Source organism: Haliotis asinina, chromosome 4, assembly GCF_037392515.1.
Source record: "Haliotis asinina isolate JCU_RB_2024 chromosome 4, JCU_Hal_asi_v2, whole genome shotgun sequence".
Lineage (NCBI taxonomy): Eukaryota > Metazoa > Mollusca > Gastropoda > Lepetellida > Haliotidae > Haliotis > Haliotis asinina.
The window spans coordinates 76,754,736-76,774,397 of record NC_090283.1 but is presented as its reverse complement, the minus strand read 5'-3'; the positions used below and the strand labels follow the sequence as shown (position 1 = coordinate 76,774,397).

General features: G+C 40.8%; 1 protein-coding gene across 1 annotated transcript in view; it reads left to right on the top strand.

The window, feature by feature from the left end:
- LOC137281904 (uncharacterized) overlaps nt 1-19,230 on the top strand; it is a 33,189-nt gene extending 13,959 nt beyond the window's left edge. The window contains exons 7-8 of the mRNA XM_067813616.1: nt 15,170-15,290; nt 16,425-19,230. Coding sequence (XP_067669717.1) covers nt 15,170-15,290; nt 16,425-16,549 — 246 coding nt within the window. The 3' untranslated portion in view covers nt 16,550-19,230. The remainder of the gene's footprint in view (nt 1-15,169; nt 15,291-16,424) is intronic.
- The last annotated feature ends 432 nt before the right edge of the window (nt 19,231-19,662 follow it).

The following is a 19,662-nucleotide window of genomic DNA, read 5'->3' as shown; positions in this document are numbered from 1 at the left end:
ACATATACCCATCACCCATCTGTCACTGTCTATACTGTACATACATATACCCATCACCCATCTGTCACTGTCTATACTGTACATACATATACCCATCACCCATCTGCCACTGTCTATACATATACCCATCACCCATCTGTCACTGTCTATACTGTACATACATATACCCATCACTCATCTGTCACTGTCTATACTGTACATACATATACCCATCACCCATCTGTCACTGTCTATACTGTACATACATATACCCATCACCCATCTGTCACTGTCTATACTGTACATACATATACCCATCACCCATCTGCCACTGTCTATACTGTACATACATATACCCATCACCCATCTGTCACCCTCTATACTGTACATACATATACCCATCACCCATCTCTCACTGTCTATACTGTACATACATATACCCATCACTCATCTGTCACTGTCTATACTGTCTATACACATACCCATCACCCATCTGTCACTGTCTATACTGTCTATACATATACCCATCACCCATCTGTCACTGTCTATACATATACCCATCACCCATCAGTCCCTGTCTATACATATACCCATCACCCATCTGTCACTGTCTATACATATGCCCATCACCCATCTGTCACTGTCTGTACTATCTATACATATACCCATCACCCATCTGTCACTGTCTATACTGTCTATACATGTACCCATCACCCATCTGTCACTGTCTATACTGTACATACATATACCCATCACCCATCTGTCACTGTCTATACTGTCTATACATATACCCATCACCCATCTGTCACTGTCTGTACTGTCTATACATATACCCATCACCCATCTGTCACTGTCTATACTGTACATACATATACCCATCACCCATCTGTCCCTGTCTATACATATACCCATCACCCATCTGCCACTGTCTATACTGTCTATACATATACCCATCACCCATCTGTCACTGTCTATACTGTACATACATATACCCATCACCCATCCGTCACTGTCTATACATATACCCATCACCCATCTGTCCCTGTCTATACTGTACATACATATACCCATCACTCATCTGTCCCTGTCTATACTGTCTATACATATACCCATCACTCATCTGTCACTGTCTATACTGTACATACATATACCCATCACCCATCTGTCACTGTCTATACATATACCCATCACCCATCTGTCACTGTCTATACTGTACATACATATACCCATCACTCATCTGTCACTGTCTATACTGTACATACATATACCCATCACCCATCTGTCACTGTCTATACTGTACATACATATACCCATCACCCATCTGTCACTGTCTACACTGTACATACATATACCCATCACCCATCTGTCACTGTCTATACTGTACATACATATACCCATCACCCATCTCTCACTGTCTATACTGTACATACATATACCCATCACTCATCTGTCACTGTCTATACTGTCTATACACATACCCATCACCCATCTGTCACTGTCTATACTGTACATACATATACCCATCACCCATCTGTCACTGTCTATACTGTACATACATATACCCATCACTCATCTGTCACTGTCTATACTGTACATACATATACCCATCACTCATCTGTCACTGTCTATACTGTACATACATATACCCATCACCCATCTGTGACTGTCTATACTGTACATACATATACCCATCACTCATCTGTCACTGTCTATACTGTACATACATATACCCATCACCCATCTGTCCCTGTCTATACTGTACATACATATACCCATCACCCATCTGTCACTGTCTATACATATACCCATCACCCATCTGCCACTGTCTATACTGTCTATACATATACCCATCACCCATCTGTCACTGTCTATACTGTACATACATATACCCATCACCCATCTGTCACTGTCTATACTGTACATACATATACCCATCACCCATCTGTCACTGTCTATACATATACCCATCACCCATCTGTCCCTGTCTATACATATACCCATCACCCATCTGTCACTGTCTATACATATGCCCATCACCCATCTGTCACTGTCTGTACTGTCTATACATATACCCATCACCCATCTGTCACTGTCTATACTGTCTATACATGTACCCATCACCCATCTGTCACTGTCTATACTGTACATACATATACCCATCACCCATCTGTCACTGTCTATACTGTCTATACATATACCCATCACCCATCTGTCACTGTCTATACTGTCTATACATATACCCATCACCCATCTGTCACTGTCTATACTGTACATACATATACCCATCACCCATCTGTCCCTGTCTATACATATACCCATCACCCATCTGCCACTGTCTATACTGTCTATACATATACCCATCACCCATCTGTCACTGTCTATACTGTACATACATATACCCATCACCCATCCGTCACTGTCTATACATATACCCATCACCCATCTGTCCCTGTCTATACTGTACATACATATACCCATCACTCATCTGTCCCTGTCTATACTGTCTATACATATACCCATCACTCATCTGTCACTGTCTATACTGTACATACATATACCCATCACCCATCTGTCACTGTCTATACATATACCCATCACCCATCTGTCACTGTCTATACTGTACATACATATACCCATCACTCATCTGTCACTGTCTATACTGTACACACATATACCCATCACCCATCTGTCACTGTCTATACTGTACATACATATACCCATCACCCATCTGTCACTGTCTATACTGTACATACATATACCCATCACCCATCTGCCACTGTCTATACTGTACATACATATACCCATCACCCATCTGTCACCCTCTATACTGTACATACATATACCCATCACCCATCTCTCACTGTCTATACTGTACATACATATACCCATCACTCATCTGTCACTGTCTATACTGTCTATACACATACCCATCACCCATCTGTCACTGTCTATACTGTCTATACATATACCCATCACCCATCTGTCACTGTCTATACTGTACATACATATACCCATCACTCATCTGTCACTGTCTATACTGTACATACATATACCCATCACTCATCTGTCACTGTCTATACTGTACATACATATACCCATCACCCATCTGTGACTGTCTATACTGTACATACATATACCCATCACTCATCTGTCACTGTCTATACTGTACATACATATACCCATCACCCATCTGTCCCTGTCTATACTGTACATACATATACCCATCACTCATCTGTCCCTGTCTATACTGTCTATACATATACCCATCACTCATCTGTCACCGTCTATACTGTACATACATATACCCATCACTCATCTGTCACTGTCTATACATATACCCATCACCCATCTGTCCCTGTCTATACTGTACATACATATACCCATCACTCATCTGTCCCTGTCTATACTGTCTATACATATACCCATCACTCATCTGTCACTGTCTATACTGTACATACATATACCCATCACCCATCTGTCACTGTCTATACATATACCCATCACCCATCTGTCCCTGTCTATGCTGTACATACATATACCCATCACCCATCTGTCACTGTCTATACTGTACATACATATACCCATCACCCATCTGTCACTGTCTATACATATACCCATCACCCATCTCTCACTGTCTAAACTGTACATGCATATACCCATCACCCATCTGTCACTGTCTATACATATACCCATCACCCATCTGTCACTGTCTATACATATACCTATCACCCATCTGTCACTGTCTATACATATACACATCACCCATCTGTCACTGTCTATACATATACCCATCACCCATCTGTCACTGTCTATACATATACACATCACCCATCTGTCACTGTCTATACATATACACATCACCCATCTGTCACTGTCTATACATATACACATCACCCATCTGTCCCTGTCTATACTGTCTATACATATACCCATCACTCATCTGTCACTGTCTATACTGTACATACATATACCCATCACCCATCTGTCACTGTCTATACATATACCCATCACCCATCTCTCACTGTCTATACTGTACATACATATACCCATCACCCATCTGTCACTGTCTATACATATACCCATCACCCATCTGTCACTGTCTATACATATACCCATCACCCATCTGTCACTGTCTATACTGTACATGCATATACCCATCACCCATCTGTCACTGTCTATACATATACCCATCACCCATTTGTCACTGTCTATACATATACCCATCACCCATCTGTCACTGTCTATACTGTACATGCATATACCCATCACCCATCTGTCACTGTCTATACATATACCCATCACCCATCTGTCACTGTCTATACTGTACATGGATATACCCATCACCCATCTGTCACTGTCTATACATATACCCATCACCCATCTGTCACTGTCTATACATATACCCATCACCCATCTGTCACTGTCTATAGATATACACATCACCCATCTGTCACTGTCTATACATATACCCATCACCCATCTGTCACTGTCTATACATATACACATCACCCATCTGTCACTGTCTATACATATACACATCACCCATCTGTCACTGTCTATACATATACACATCACCCATCTGTCACTGTCTATACATATACCCATCACCCATCTGTCACTTTCTATACATATACACATCACCCATCTGTCACTGTCTATACATATACACATCACCCATCTGTCACTGTCTATACTGTTACACATCACCCATCTGTCACTGTCTATACATATACCCATCACCCATCTGTCCCTGTCTATACATATACCCATCACCCATCTGTCACTCTCTATACATATGCCCATCACCCATCTGTCACTGTCTGTACTGTCTATACATATACCCATCACCCATCTGTCACTGTCTATACTGTCTATACATGTACCCATCACCCATCTGTCACTGTCTATACTGTACATACATATACCCATCACCCATCTGTCACTGTCTATACTGTCTATACATATACCCATCACCCATCTGTCACTGTCTATACTGTCTATACATATACCCATCACCCATCTGTCACTGTCTATACTGTACATACATATACCCATCACCCATCTGTCCCTGTCTATACATATACCCATCACCCATCTGCCACTGTCTATACTGTCTATACATATACCCATCACCCATCTGTCACTGTCTATACTGTACATACATATACCCATCACCCATCCGTCACTGTCTATACATATACCCATCACCCATCTGTCCCTGTCTATACTGTACATACATATACCCATCACTCATCTGTCCCTGTCTATACTGTCTATACATATACCCATCACTCATCTGTCACTGTCTATACTGTACATACATATACCCATCACCCATCTGTCACTGTCTATACATATACCCATCACCCATCTGTCACTGTCTATACTGTACATACATATACCCATGACTCATCTGTCACTGTCTATACTGTACATACATATACCCATCACCCATCTGTCACTGTCTATACTGTACATACATATACCCATCACCCATCTGTCACTGTCTATACTGTACATACATATACCCATCACCCATCTGCCACTGTCTATACTGTACATACATATACCCATCACCCATCTGTCACCCTCTATACTGTACATACATATACCCATCACCCATCTCTCACTGTCTATACTGTACATACATATACCCATCACTCATCTGTCACTGTCTATACTGTCTATACACATACCCATCACCCATCTGTCACTGTCTATACTGTCTATACATATACCCATCACCCATCTGTCACTGTCTATACTGTACATACATATACCCATCACTCATCTGTCACTGTCTATACTCTACATACATATACCCATCACTCATCTGTCACTGTCTATACTGTACATACATATACCCATCACCCATCTGTGACTGTCTATACTGTACATACATATACCCATCACTCATCTGTCACTGTCTATACTGTACATACATATACCCATCACCCATCTGTCCCTGTCTATACTGTACATACATATACCCATCACTCATCTGTCCCTGTCTATACTGTCTATACATATACCCATCACTCATCTGTCACCGTCTATACTGTACATACATATACCCATCACTCATCTGTCACTGTCTATACATATACCCATCACCCATCTGTCCCTGTCTATACTGTACATACATATACCCATCACTCATCTGTCCCTGTCTATATTGTCTATACATATACCCATCACTCATCTGTCACTGTCTATACTGTACATACATATACCCATCACCCATCTGTCACTGTCTATACATATACCCATCACCCATCTGTCCCTGTCTATACTGTACATACATATACCCATCACCCATCTGTCCCTGTCTATACTGTACATACATATACCCATCACCCATCTGTCACTGTCTATACTGTACACACATATACCCATCACCCATCTGTCACTGTCTATACATATACCCATCACCCATCTGTCACTGTCTAAACTGTACATGCATATACCCATCACCCATCTGTCACTGTCTATACATATACCCATCACCCATCTGTCACTGTCTATACATATACCCATCACCCATCTGTCACTGTCTATACATATACCCATCACCCATCTGTCACTGTCTATACATATACCCATCACCCATCTGTCACTGTCTATACATATACACATCACCCATCTGTCACTGTCTATACATATACACATCACCCATCTGTCACTGTCTATACATATACACATCACCCATCTGTCCCTGTCTATACTGTCTATACATATACCCATCACTCATCTGTCACTGTCTATACTGTACATACATATACCCATCACCCATCTCTCAGTGTCTATACATATACCCATCACCCATCTCTCACTGTCTATACTGTACATACATATACCCATCACCCATCTGTCACTGTCTATACATATACCCATCACCCATCTGTCACTGTCTATACATATACCCATCACCCATCTGTCACTGTCTATACTGTACATGCATATACCCATCACCCATCTGTCACTGTCTATACATATACCCATCACCCATTTGTCACTGTCTATACATATACCCATCACCCATCTGTCACTGTCTATACTGTACATGCATATACCCATCACCCATCTGTCACTGTCTATACATATACCCATCACCCATCTGTCACTGTCTAAACTGTACATGCATATACCCATCACCCATCTGTCACTGTCTATACATATACCCATCACCCATCTGTCACTGTCTATACATATACCCATCACCCATCTGTCACTGTCTATACATATACCCATCACCCATCTGTCACTGTCTATACATATACCCATCACCCATCTGTCACTGTCTATACATATACACATCACCCATCTGTCACTGTCTATACATATACCCATCACCCATCTGTCACTGTCTATACATATACACATCACCCATCTGTCACTGTCTATACATATACACATCACCCATCTGTCACTGTCTATACATATACACATCACCCATCTGTCACTGTCTATACTGTTACACATCACCCATCTGTCCCTGTCTATACTGTCTATACATATACCCATCACTCATCTGTCACTGTCTATACTGTACATACATATACCCATCACCCATCTGTCACTGTCCATACATATACCCATCACCCATCTGTCACTGTCTATACTGTACATACATATACCCATCACCCATCTGTCACTGTCTATACATATACCCATCACCCATCTGTCACTGTCTATACTGTACATACATATACCCATCACCCATCTGTCACTGTCTATACATATACCCATCACCCATCTGTCACTGTCTATACATATACACATCACCCATCTGTCACTGTCTATACATATACACATCACCCATCTGTCACTGTCTATACATATACACATCACCCATCTGTCACTGTCTATACTGTACATACATATACCCATCACCCATCTGTCACTGTCTATACATATACCCATCACCCATCTGTCACTGTCTATACTGTACATACATATACCCATCACCCATCTGTCACTGTCTATACATATACACATCACCCATCTGTCACTGTCTATACATATACCCATCACCCATCTGTCCCTGTCTATACTGTCTATACATATACCCATCACTCATCTGTCACTGTCTATACTGTACATACATATACCCATCACCCATCTGTCACTGTCCATACATATACCCATCACCCATCTGTCACTGTCTATACTGTACATACATATACCCATCACCCATCTGTCACTGTCTATACATATACCCATCACCCATCTGTCACTGTCTATACTGTACATACATATACCCATCACCCATCTGTCACTGTCTATACATATACCCATCACCCATCTGTCACTGTCTATACATATACACATCACCCATCTGTCACTGTCTATACATATACACATCACCCATCTGTCACTGTCTATACATATACACATCACCCATCTGTCACTGTCTATACTGTACATACATATACCCATCACCCATCTGTCACTGTCTATACATATACCCATCACCCATCTGTCACTGTCTATACTGTACATACATATACCCATCACCCATCTGTCACTGTCTATACATATACACATCACCCATCTGTCACTGTCTATACATATACCCATCACCCATCTGTCACTGTCTATACATATACCCATCACCCATCTGTCACTGTCTATACATATACACATCACCCATCTGTCACTGTCTATACATATACACATCACCCATCTGTCACTGTCTATACTGTACATACATATACCCATCACCCATCTGTCACTGTCTATACATATACCCATCACCCATCTGTCACTGTCTATACATATACCCATCACCCATCTGTCACTGTCTATACATATACACATCACCCATCTGTCACTGTCTATACATATACACATCACCCATCTGTCACTGTCTATACTGTACATACATATACCCATCACCCATCTGTCACTGTCTATACATATACCCATCACCCATCTGTCACTGTCTATACTGTACATACATATACCCATCACCCATCTGTCACTGTCTATACATATACCCATCACCCATCTGTCACTGTCTATACATATACACATCACCCATCTGTCACTGTCTATACTGTACATACATATACCCATCACCCATCTGTCACTGTCTATACATATACCCATCACCCATCTGTCACTGTCTATACATATACACATCACCCATCTGTCACTGTCTATACATATACACATCACCCATCTGTCACTGTCTATACTGTTACACATCACCCATCTGTCACTGTCTATACATATACACATCACCCATCTGTCCCTGTCTATACTGTCTATACATATACCCATCACTCATCTGTCACTGTCTATACTGTACATACATATACCCATCACCCATCTGTCACTGTCCATACATATACCCATCACCCATCTGTCACTGTCTATACTGTACATACATATACCCATCACCCATCTGTCACTGTCTATACATATACCCATCACCCATCTGTCACTGTCTATACTGTACATACATATACCCATCACCCATCTGTCACTGTCTATACATATACCCATCACCCATCTGTCACTGTCTATACATATACACATCACCCATCTGTCACTGTCTATACATATACACATCACCCATCTGTCACTGTCTATACATATACACATCACCCATCTGTCACTGTCTATACTGTTACACATCACCCATCTGTCCCTGTCTATACTGTCTATACATATACCCATCACTCATCTGTCACTGTCTATACTGTACATACATATACCCATCACCCATCTGTCACTGTCCATACATATACCCATCACCCATCTGTCACTGTCTATACTGTACATACATATACCCATCACCCATCTGTCACTGTCTATACATATACCCATCACCCATCTGTCACTGTCTATACTGTACATACATATACCCATCACCCATCTGTCACTGTCTATACATATACCCATCACCCATCTGTCACTGTCTATACATATACACATCACCCATCTGTCACTGTCTATACATATACACATCACCCATCTGTCACTGTCTATACATATACACATCACCCATCTGTCACTGTCTATACTGTACATACATATACCCATCACCCATCTGTCACTGTCTATACATATACCCATCACCCATCTGTCACTGTCTATACTGTACATACATATACCCATCACCCATCTGTCACTGTCTATACATATACACATCACCCATCTGTCACTGTCTATACATATACCCATCACCCATCTGTCCCTGTCTATACTGTCTATACATATACCCATCACTCATCTGTCACTGTCTATACTGTACATACATATACCCATCACCCATCTGTCACTGTCCATACATATACCCATCACCCATCTGTCACTGTCTATACTGTACATACATATACCCATCACCCATCTGTCACTGTCTATACATATACCCATCACCCATCTGTCACTGTCTATACTGTACATACATATACCCATCACCCATCTGTCACTGTCTATACATATACCCATCACCCATCTGTCACTGTCTATACATATACACATCACCCATCTGTCACTGTCTATACATATACACATCACCCATCTGTCACTGTCTATACATATACACATCACCCATCTGTCACTGTCTATACTGTACATACATATACCCATCACCCATCTGTCACTGTCTATACATATACCCATCACCCATCTGTCACTGTCTATACTGTACATACATATACCCATCACCCATCTGTCACTGTCTATACATATACACATCACCCATCTGTCACTGTCTATACATATACCCATCACCCATCTGTCACTGTCTATACATATACCCATCACCCATCTGTCACTGTCTATACATATACACATCACCCATCTGTCACTGTCTATACATATACACATCACCCATCTGTCACTGTCTATACTGTACATACATATACCCATCACCCATCTGTCACTGTCTATACATATACCCATCACCCATCTGTCACTGTCTATACATATACCCATCACCCATCTGTCACTGTCTATACATATACCCATCACCCATCTGTCACTGTCTATACATATACCCATCACCCATCTGTCACTGTCTATACTGTACATACATATACCCATCACCCATCTGTCACTGTCTATACATATACCCATCACCCATCTGTCACTGTCTATACTGTACATACATATACCCATCACCCATCTGTCACTGTCTATACATATACCCATCACCCATCTGTCACTGTCTATACATATACACATCACCCATCTGTCACTGTCTATTCTGTACATACATATACCCATCACCCATCTGTCACTGTCTATACATATACCCATCACCCATCTGTCACTGTCTATACATATACACATCACCCATCTGTCACTGTCTATACATATACACATCACCCATCTGTCACTGTCTATACTGTTACACATCACCCATCTGTCACTGTCTATACATATACACATCACCCATCTGTCCCTGTCTATACTGTCTATACATATACCCATCACTCATCTGTCACTGTCTATACTGTACATACATATACCCATCACCCATCTGTCACTGTCCATACATATACCCATCACCCATCTGTCACTGTCTATACTGTACATACATATACCCATCACCCATCTGTCACTGTCTATACATATACCCATCACCCATCTGTCACTGTCTATACTGTACATACATATACCCATCACCCATCTGTCACTGTCTATACATATACCCATCACCCATCTGTCACTGTCTATACATATACACATCACCCATCTGTCACTGTCTATACATATACACATCACCCATCTGTCACTGTCTATACATATACACATCACCCATCTGTCACTGTCTATACTGTACATACATATACCCATCACCCATCTGTCACTGTCTATACATATACCCATCACCCATCTGTCACTGTCTATACTGTACATACATATACCCATCACCCATCTGTCACTGTCTATACATATACACATCACCCATCTGTCACTGTCTATACATATACCCATCACCCATCTGTCACTGTCTATACATATACCCATCACCCATCTGTCACTGTCTATACATATACACATCACCCATCTGTCACTGTCTATACATATACACATCACCCATCTGTCACTGTCTATACTGTACATACATATACCCATCACCCATCTGTCACTGTCTATACATATACCCATCACCCATCTGTCACTGTCTATACTGTACATACATATACCCATCACCCATCTGTCACTGTCTATACATATACCCATCACCCATCTGTCACTGTCTATACATATACCCATCACCCATCTGTCACTGTCTATACATATACACATCACCCATCTGTCACTGTCTATACATATACACATCACCCATCTGTCACTGTCTATACTGTACATACATATACCCATCACCCATCTGTCACTGTCTATACATATACCCATCACCCATCTGTCACTGTCTATACTGTACATACATATACCCATCACCCATCTGTCACTGTCTATACATATACCCATCACCCATCTGTCACTGTCTATACATATACACATCACCCATCTGTCACTGTCTATACTGTACATACATATACCCATCACCCATCTGTCACTGTCTATACATATACCCATCACCCATCTGTCACTGTCTATACTGTACATACATATACCCATCACCCATCTGTCACTGTCTATACATATACCCATCACCCATCTGTCACTGTCTATACATATACCCATCACCCATCTGTCACTGTCTATACATATACACATCACCCATCTGTCACTGTCTATACATATACACATCACCCATCTGTCCCTGTCTATACATATACCCATCACCCATCTGTCCCTGTCTATACATATACCCATCACCCATCTGTCACTGTCTATACATATACCCATCACCCATCTGTCACTGTCTATACATATACCCATCACCCATCTGTCACTGTCCATACTGTACATACATTTACCCATCACCCATCTGTCACTGTCTATACTGTCTATACATATACCCATCACCCATCTGTCCCTGTCTATACATATACCCATCACCCATCTGTCACTGTCTATACATATACCCATCACCCATCTGTCACTGTCTATACATATACCCATCACCCATCTGTCACTGTCTATACTGTCTATACATATACACATCACCCATCTGTCCCTGTCTATACTGTCTATACATATACCCATCACTCATCTGTCACTGTCTATACTGTACATACATATACCCATCACCCATCTGTCACTGTCCATACATATACCCATCACCCATCTGTCACTGTCTATACTGTACATACATATACCCATCACCCATCTGTCACTGTCTATACATATACCCATCACCCATCTGTCACTGTCTATACTGTACATACATATACCCATCACCCATCTGTCACTGTCTATACATATACCCATCACCCATCTGTCACTGTCTATACATATACACATCACCCATCTGTCACTGTCTATACATATACACATCACCCATCTGTCACTGTCTATACATATACACATCACCCATCTGTCACTGTCTATACTGTACATACATATACCCATCACCCATCTGTCACTGTCTATACATATACCCATCACCCATCTGTCACTGTCTATACTGTACATACATATACCCATCACCCATCTGTCACTGTCTATACATATACACATCACCCATCTGTCACTGTCTATACATATACCCATCACCCATCTGTCACTGTCTATACATATACCCATCACCCATCTGTCACTGTCTATACATATACACATCACCCATCTGTCACTGTCTATACATATACACATCACCCATCTGTCACTGTCTATACTGTACATACATATACCCATCACCCATCTGTCACTGTCTATACATATACCCATCACCCATCTGTCACTGTCTATACTGTACATACATATACCCATCACCCATCTGTCACTGTCTATACATATACCCATCACCCATCTGTCACTGTCTATACATATACCCATCACCCATCTGTCACTGTCTATACATATACACATCACCCATCTGTCACTGTCTATACATATACACATCACCCATCTGTCACTGTCTATACTGTACATACATATACCCATCACCCATCTGTCACTGTCTATACATATACCCATCACCCATCTGTCACTGTCTATACTGTACATACATATACCCATCACCCATCTGTCACTGTCTATACATATACCCATCACCCATCTGTCACTGTCTATACATATACACATCACCCATCTGTCACTGTCTATACTGTACATACATATACCCATCACCCATCTGTCACTGTCTATACATATACCCATCACCCATCTGTCACTGTCTATACTGTACATACATATACCCATCACCCATCTGTCACTGTCTATACATATACCCATCACCCATCTGTCACTGTCTATACATATACCCATCACCCATCTGTCACTGTCTATACATATACACATCACCCATCTGTCACTGTCTATACATATACACATCACCCATCTGTCCCTGTCTATACATATACCCATCACCCATCTGTCCCTGTCTATACATATACCCATCACCCATCTGTCACTGTCTATACATATACCCATCACCCATCTGTCACTGTCTATACATATACCCATCACCCATCTGTCACTGTCCATACTGTACATACATTTACCCATCACCCATCTGTCACTGTCTATACTGTCTATACATATACCCATCACCCATCTGTCCCTGTCTATACATATACCCATCACCCATCTGTCACTGTCTATACATATACCCATCACCCATCTGTCACTGTCTATACATATACCCATCACCCATCTGTCACTGTCTATACTGTCTATACATATACCCATCACCCATCTGTCACTGTCTATACATATACCCATCACCCATCTGTCACTGTCTATACATATACCCATCACCTATCTGTCACTGTCTATACTGTACATACATATACCCATCACCCATCTGTCACTGTCTATACATATACCCATCACCCATCTGTCACTGTCTATACATATACCCATCACCCATCTGTCACTGTCTATACTGTACATACATATACCCATCACCCATCTGTCACTGTCTATACTGTCTATACATATACCCATCACCCATCTGTCACTGTCCATACATATACCCATCATATCCATATGTTTACAAACTTCCTTTTATTGACAAAGTATCACTCAGACACAAACAGATTTCTAGAATTATATGTGACTTTCGATCATTAGCAAATTTTGTGGTTTATTTTGTGTGTTTCAGACTGACATTGATGACCATCCCAAGGCTGGAGAGACTGTGAAGGTTGCAAACAGCCCTTGTTTGTTTCTCATGACAGTCAGTAGTAGTGATGACATCTACTTAGAGTCTGTAGCGTATGAAGGTAAACACTCAAGATTTCAGGGCAGAAATGACTCAATAGCCTGCAGTAGCTGATTCTTGTCCCCTTTTCAGTTGTCTAAACTAAATAGGTTGCATTGACTGATTCTTGTTCCCCTTGCAGCTGTCTAAACACAATAGGTTGCAGCAGGTGATTCTTGTCCCCTTTTCAGTTGTCTGAACACAATAGGTTGCAGTATCCTCTGCTTGTCTTCCCTTGCAGTTGTCTGACATCCTCTGCTTGTCTTCCCTTGCAGTTGTCTGACATCCTCTGCTTGTCTTCCCGTGCAGTTGTCTGAACACAATAGGTTGCAGTATCCTCTGCTTGTCTTCCCTTGCAGTTGTCTGAACACAATAGGTTGCAGTATCCTCTGCTTGTCTTCCCTTGCAGTTGTCTGACATCCTCTGCTTGTCTTCCCTTGCAGTTGTCTGACATCCTCTGCTTGTCTTCCCTTGCAGTTGTCTGACATCCTCTGCTTGTCTTCCCGTGCAGTTGTCTGAACACAATAGGTTGCAGTATCCTCTGCTTGTCTTCCCTTGCAGTTGTCTGACATCCTCTGCTTGTCTTCCCTTGCAGTTGTCTGAACACAATAGGTTGCAGTATCCTCTGCTTGTCTTCCCTTGCAGTTGTCTGACATCCTCTGCTTGTCTTCCCTTGCAGTTGTCTGAACACAATAGGTTGCAGTATCCTCTGCTTGTCTTCCCTTGCAGTTGTCTGACATCCTCTGCTTGTCTTCCCTTGCAGTTGTCTGACATCCTCTGCTTGTCTTCCCTTGCAGTTGTCTGACATCCTCTGCTTGTCTTCCCTTGCAGTTGTCTGAGCACAATACGTTGCAGTAACTGATTTTTGTCCCCCATGTCGTTGTCTGCAGGATCCACTCGGGGATCCATCACCCTCTCATCATGACAAATCAATGACCAGAGAGCATATGAACATGGCCAACCAATCTTTGACGCCAAACAGACTTGCTGTTTTAAAAAAAAACACAATTGTTGACACTGATAGACTTCCATGACAAGTTAGATCTGAAGGTGTGATCAGATAATTGGGCAAACAGTAGTGAGATTAGTTCACCATTAATCTTATGGTATTTCTGTCTAGAAAGTTTATGTATAAAAACATATCAATATGTTTCAGGATATTTCCTTGGATTTGATAAAGTTGACCTTCTCGAGCTGACACACTTACCAGTTCCGCCAACATCTCCTGACTTTCAAGAGTCTGCCTGTATTCGGCGGAACTATACCTTTCACATCTACTGATGCTGACACAGCTGGACATACATAACCTGATGAAGCCAGTATTGGCACCAGCTGCTGCTGTCTGCATAGGGTGCCCATTCTAGCATGACAACACACACCTACTGGGGTAGGGTGGATAAAGGAAGGGGTCTGTTTAGCACATTACATGTGAAAACACACATGACAGGTAACAGTAAACAATTTGTGAATGTTTACACACAACCAACAAATTTTCCTGATTTTAATTTTTGGAACCTGTGATGCTCCCGGGGTAGAATAGGCCTTCACCAACCCATGCTTGCCATAAAAGGCGACTATGCCTGTCGTAAGAGGCGACTAACGTTACCGGGTGGTCAGACTCGCTGACTTGGTTGACACATATCATCGGTTCCCAATTGTGCAGATCAATGCTCATGCTGTTGATCGCTGGATTGTCTGGTCCAGACTCGATTATTTACAGACTGCTGCCATATAGCTGGAATATTGCTGAGTGCGGAGTAAAACTAAACTCACTTTAATACTTGGTTAAATATAACAATTTTCCATTTCTTCAGTATGAACAGTGAGACCAAATGTTACATTGCGGAGAACAATATCATCTGATATCGTCATTATTTGGTATTTGGGCTCAAAGCTGGTTTCATTATATCAACATTATGTATATCCATACTCCGTCATCAGTTAAATGAGGTTTGTACCACTATTCCTTGCTTGTCTAGTTTATCTGACTACAGAAAGGTGAGCTGCAAAATCTTGGACTTTCTTTTGCATTGACATTTCTATGGAGTGAGTGTGTTTTCTTAGCTATCACTGTAACGACAAGTTTGCACTGCATGATGCTACTTTTGTGAAGTCATCTCTCAATCATGCACACAAATTCAAAATATTAACCCCAAATCTGAAGAGTTGATGAAAGTAAGGAGCTGAGATTTCTGTGAACATGGCCAGACCAATTCAACACCAAGTCACAATATATTTCTGTTTTGTCCTCTAGTAATTTCGAATTGAAATCTTGGGTGCGATGGGGTAACCTGATGAATAAAGCGTTCGCTCATTACACTGAGGCCTGGGTTTGATTCCCCACATTTGTGAAATCATGGCTGCATTTAAACTATAGGTGACAGTGTTTGGATAATTGTACACAATTTTGAAAACATTAACTCAGTTGATCTTTGATAGAACTAGCATCCTAAATGTTTGTGTGAGGCCAACACTGATTTGTAAATAGTTTGTATTTCACTTGAGATATTCTTGAAGCTTGACCACCTTGACTTCATGTCCAGTGATAATTTTGTTATTCCCCCGGTATGTCCATCCGTCCGTCCATCCGTCCACAATCATTTTGTTTCCAGAGCATACCTCGAAAACCATTCAATATTTTCAGACCAAAATTGATAGATACAGGAATCTCTCTCTGTGGTTGTGCCTTTCGCTATTTACAGATTTTTGGCATTTTTATTTTTTTTGTTTTTCCATGGAACTTTTGGTCTTAGTCAAATGGTGGGGTAGTAACTCAAAACCCATTCAGTATTTTTCTGCAAAACTTGGTAGATATATCAGTCAGAACCTAAAGTGGTGCCTTTTGCTATTTACAGGTTTTTGTGATTTATTATTTTCTTGGTTTCCTTAGAAATGTTGCAGACATTTCTCAAAAGTGAGAGGTATGTTTTGTTTCCGGAGCAGAACTCAAAAACTTCTTAATGTCTGTCAGCAAGACTTGGTAGATATCTGTGGCAGACCCCAGAATGGTGCCTTTTGGTATTTACAGATTTTTGTGATTTATCAATTTCTGGGTTCCATTGAAACAATATGGACTCTGTCTCAAAATGGAGGGAAGGGCTTTGTTTCCGGATCACAACTCGAAAAGCATTTGGTATCTTTCAACAGATCTTGGCAGATATATGAGACAGACCTTGAAGTGGTGCCTTTTGCTGTTTACAGCTATATGACATTTATATATTTTATGATTTACATGGAAACGATTCAAACAGTCTTAAAAATCATCAAGTAAACTTCAGATGATTTGTCCTTTTAAATATGTAGGGGCTGGGGGGATATGTCATCTTTTGATGACTCTTGTTGAGTTTATTAGCTTTTGTGAAAATGTGTTACTTTTTGTACTATTTTGTAGATACGATGTGTTAACTAATTTTTATAACACACTGCCTTTATGTAGATAATACGTATAGAATGCAATCATTTATATAGCCATTGATCGAATGCTTCCAGTTATTCATGCATTTATAAAACTTACTGTCACTTTCCAGTGCCTGATTACTTCTTTGAGAAGCATATTAGAAGTTAAATAGATGAAGGAAAACCAAGTTCTGTGGATAATCAACTTCTTTATTGCAATGGGTGCAGCGTTTCGGTGATGGTACTAACACTGTTATCTAGCTTGTGATGATCCTAGGCAGGGAGCCTATATAGAGAGTTATAGAGTATCCCTGTCCTAGGTAAGACACAGGATATGTCGCTCTCATTGCAATAAAGAAGTTCATTATCCATAGAGCTTGGTTTTCATAATGCCTGATTGTAAAAAAAAATGGTCACACATTTGTTAAACATTTTGTTATAGAATTTTTACATAGATGTTCATGTTTTCCTGCATTTTATCGCAACATAGACATTGTTATTGATTTTATCAGCAAATCAAAGAGATATTTGTAGAGTTATTCAATAAATATGCAGATGAAGTCTTAGAGTTGGCTGTACTCTCAGTCTCCATTCAAAAGTTGCTAACAACCAAAATAAGACCGTCATTATATTTATATAGTAAATCTGTCACATGATTATGTACCCAAACAAAGCTGCAAATCATTACATGATAGGAGGCACACTAACTCTATGATGATTGTCAGGAAAGTTTGAATTGATAGCGAAAGAATGGCAATTCAGGACAAAGAGACCGCAGCCGTGTGTCTCTGCATTCCAAGAGAGCTAACATGTAATGTGATGATCTTCAAAGGCAGGGTCGCATGCGAAATGTGTAATTAGTGTGAACACTGTCGATGTATGAGTGAGTGGATGTCACATTAATTCGCAATTCAGCATAATCTCAGCTGTTATGGATGTGAACTAGAGATCTACTGTAGCTCACAATGCTCTGAATGTCAACAATTTGAAACATTAAC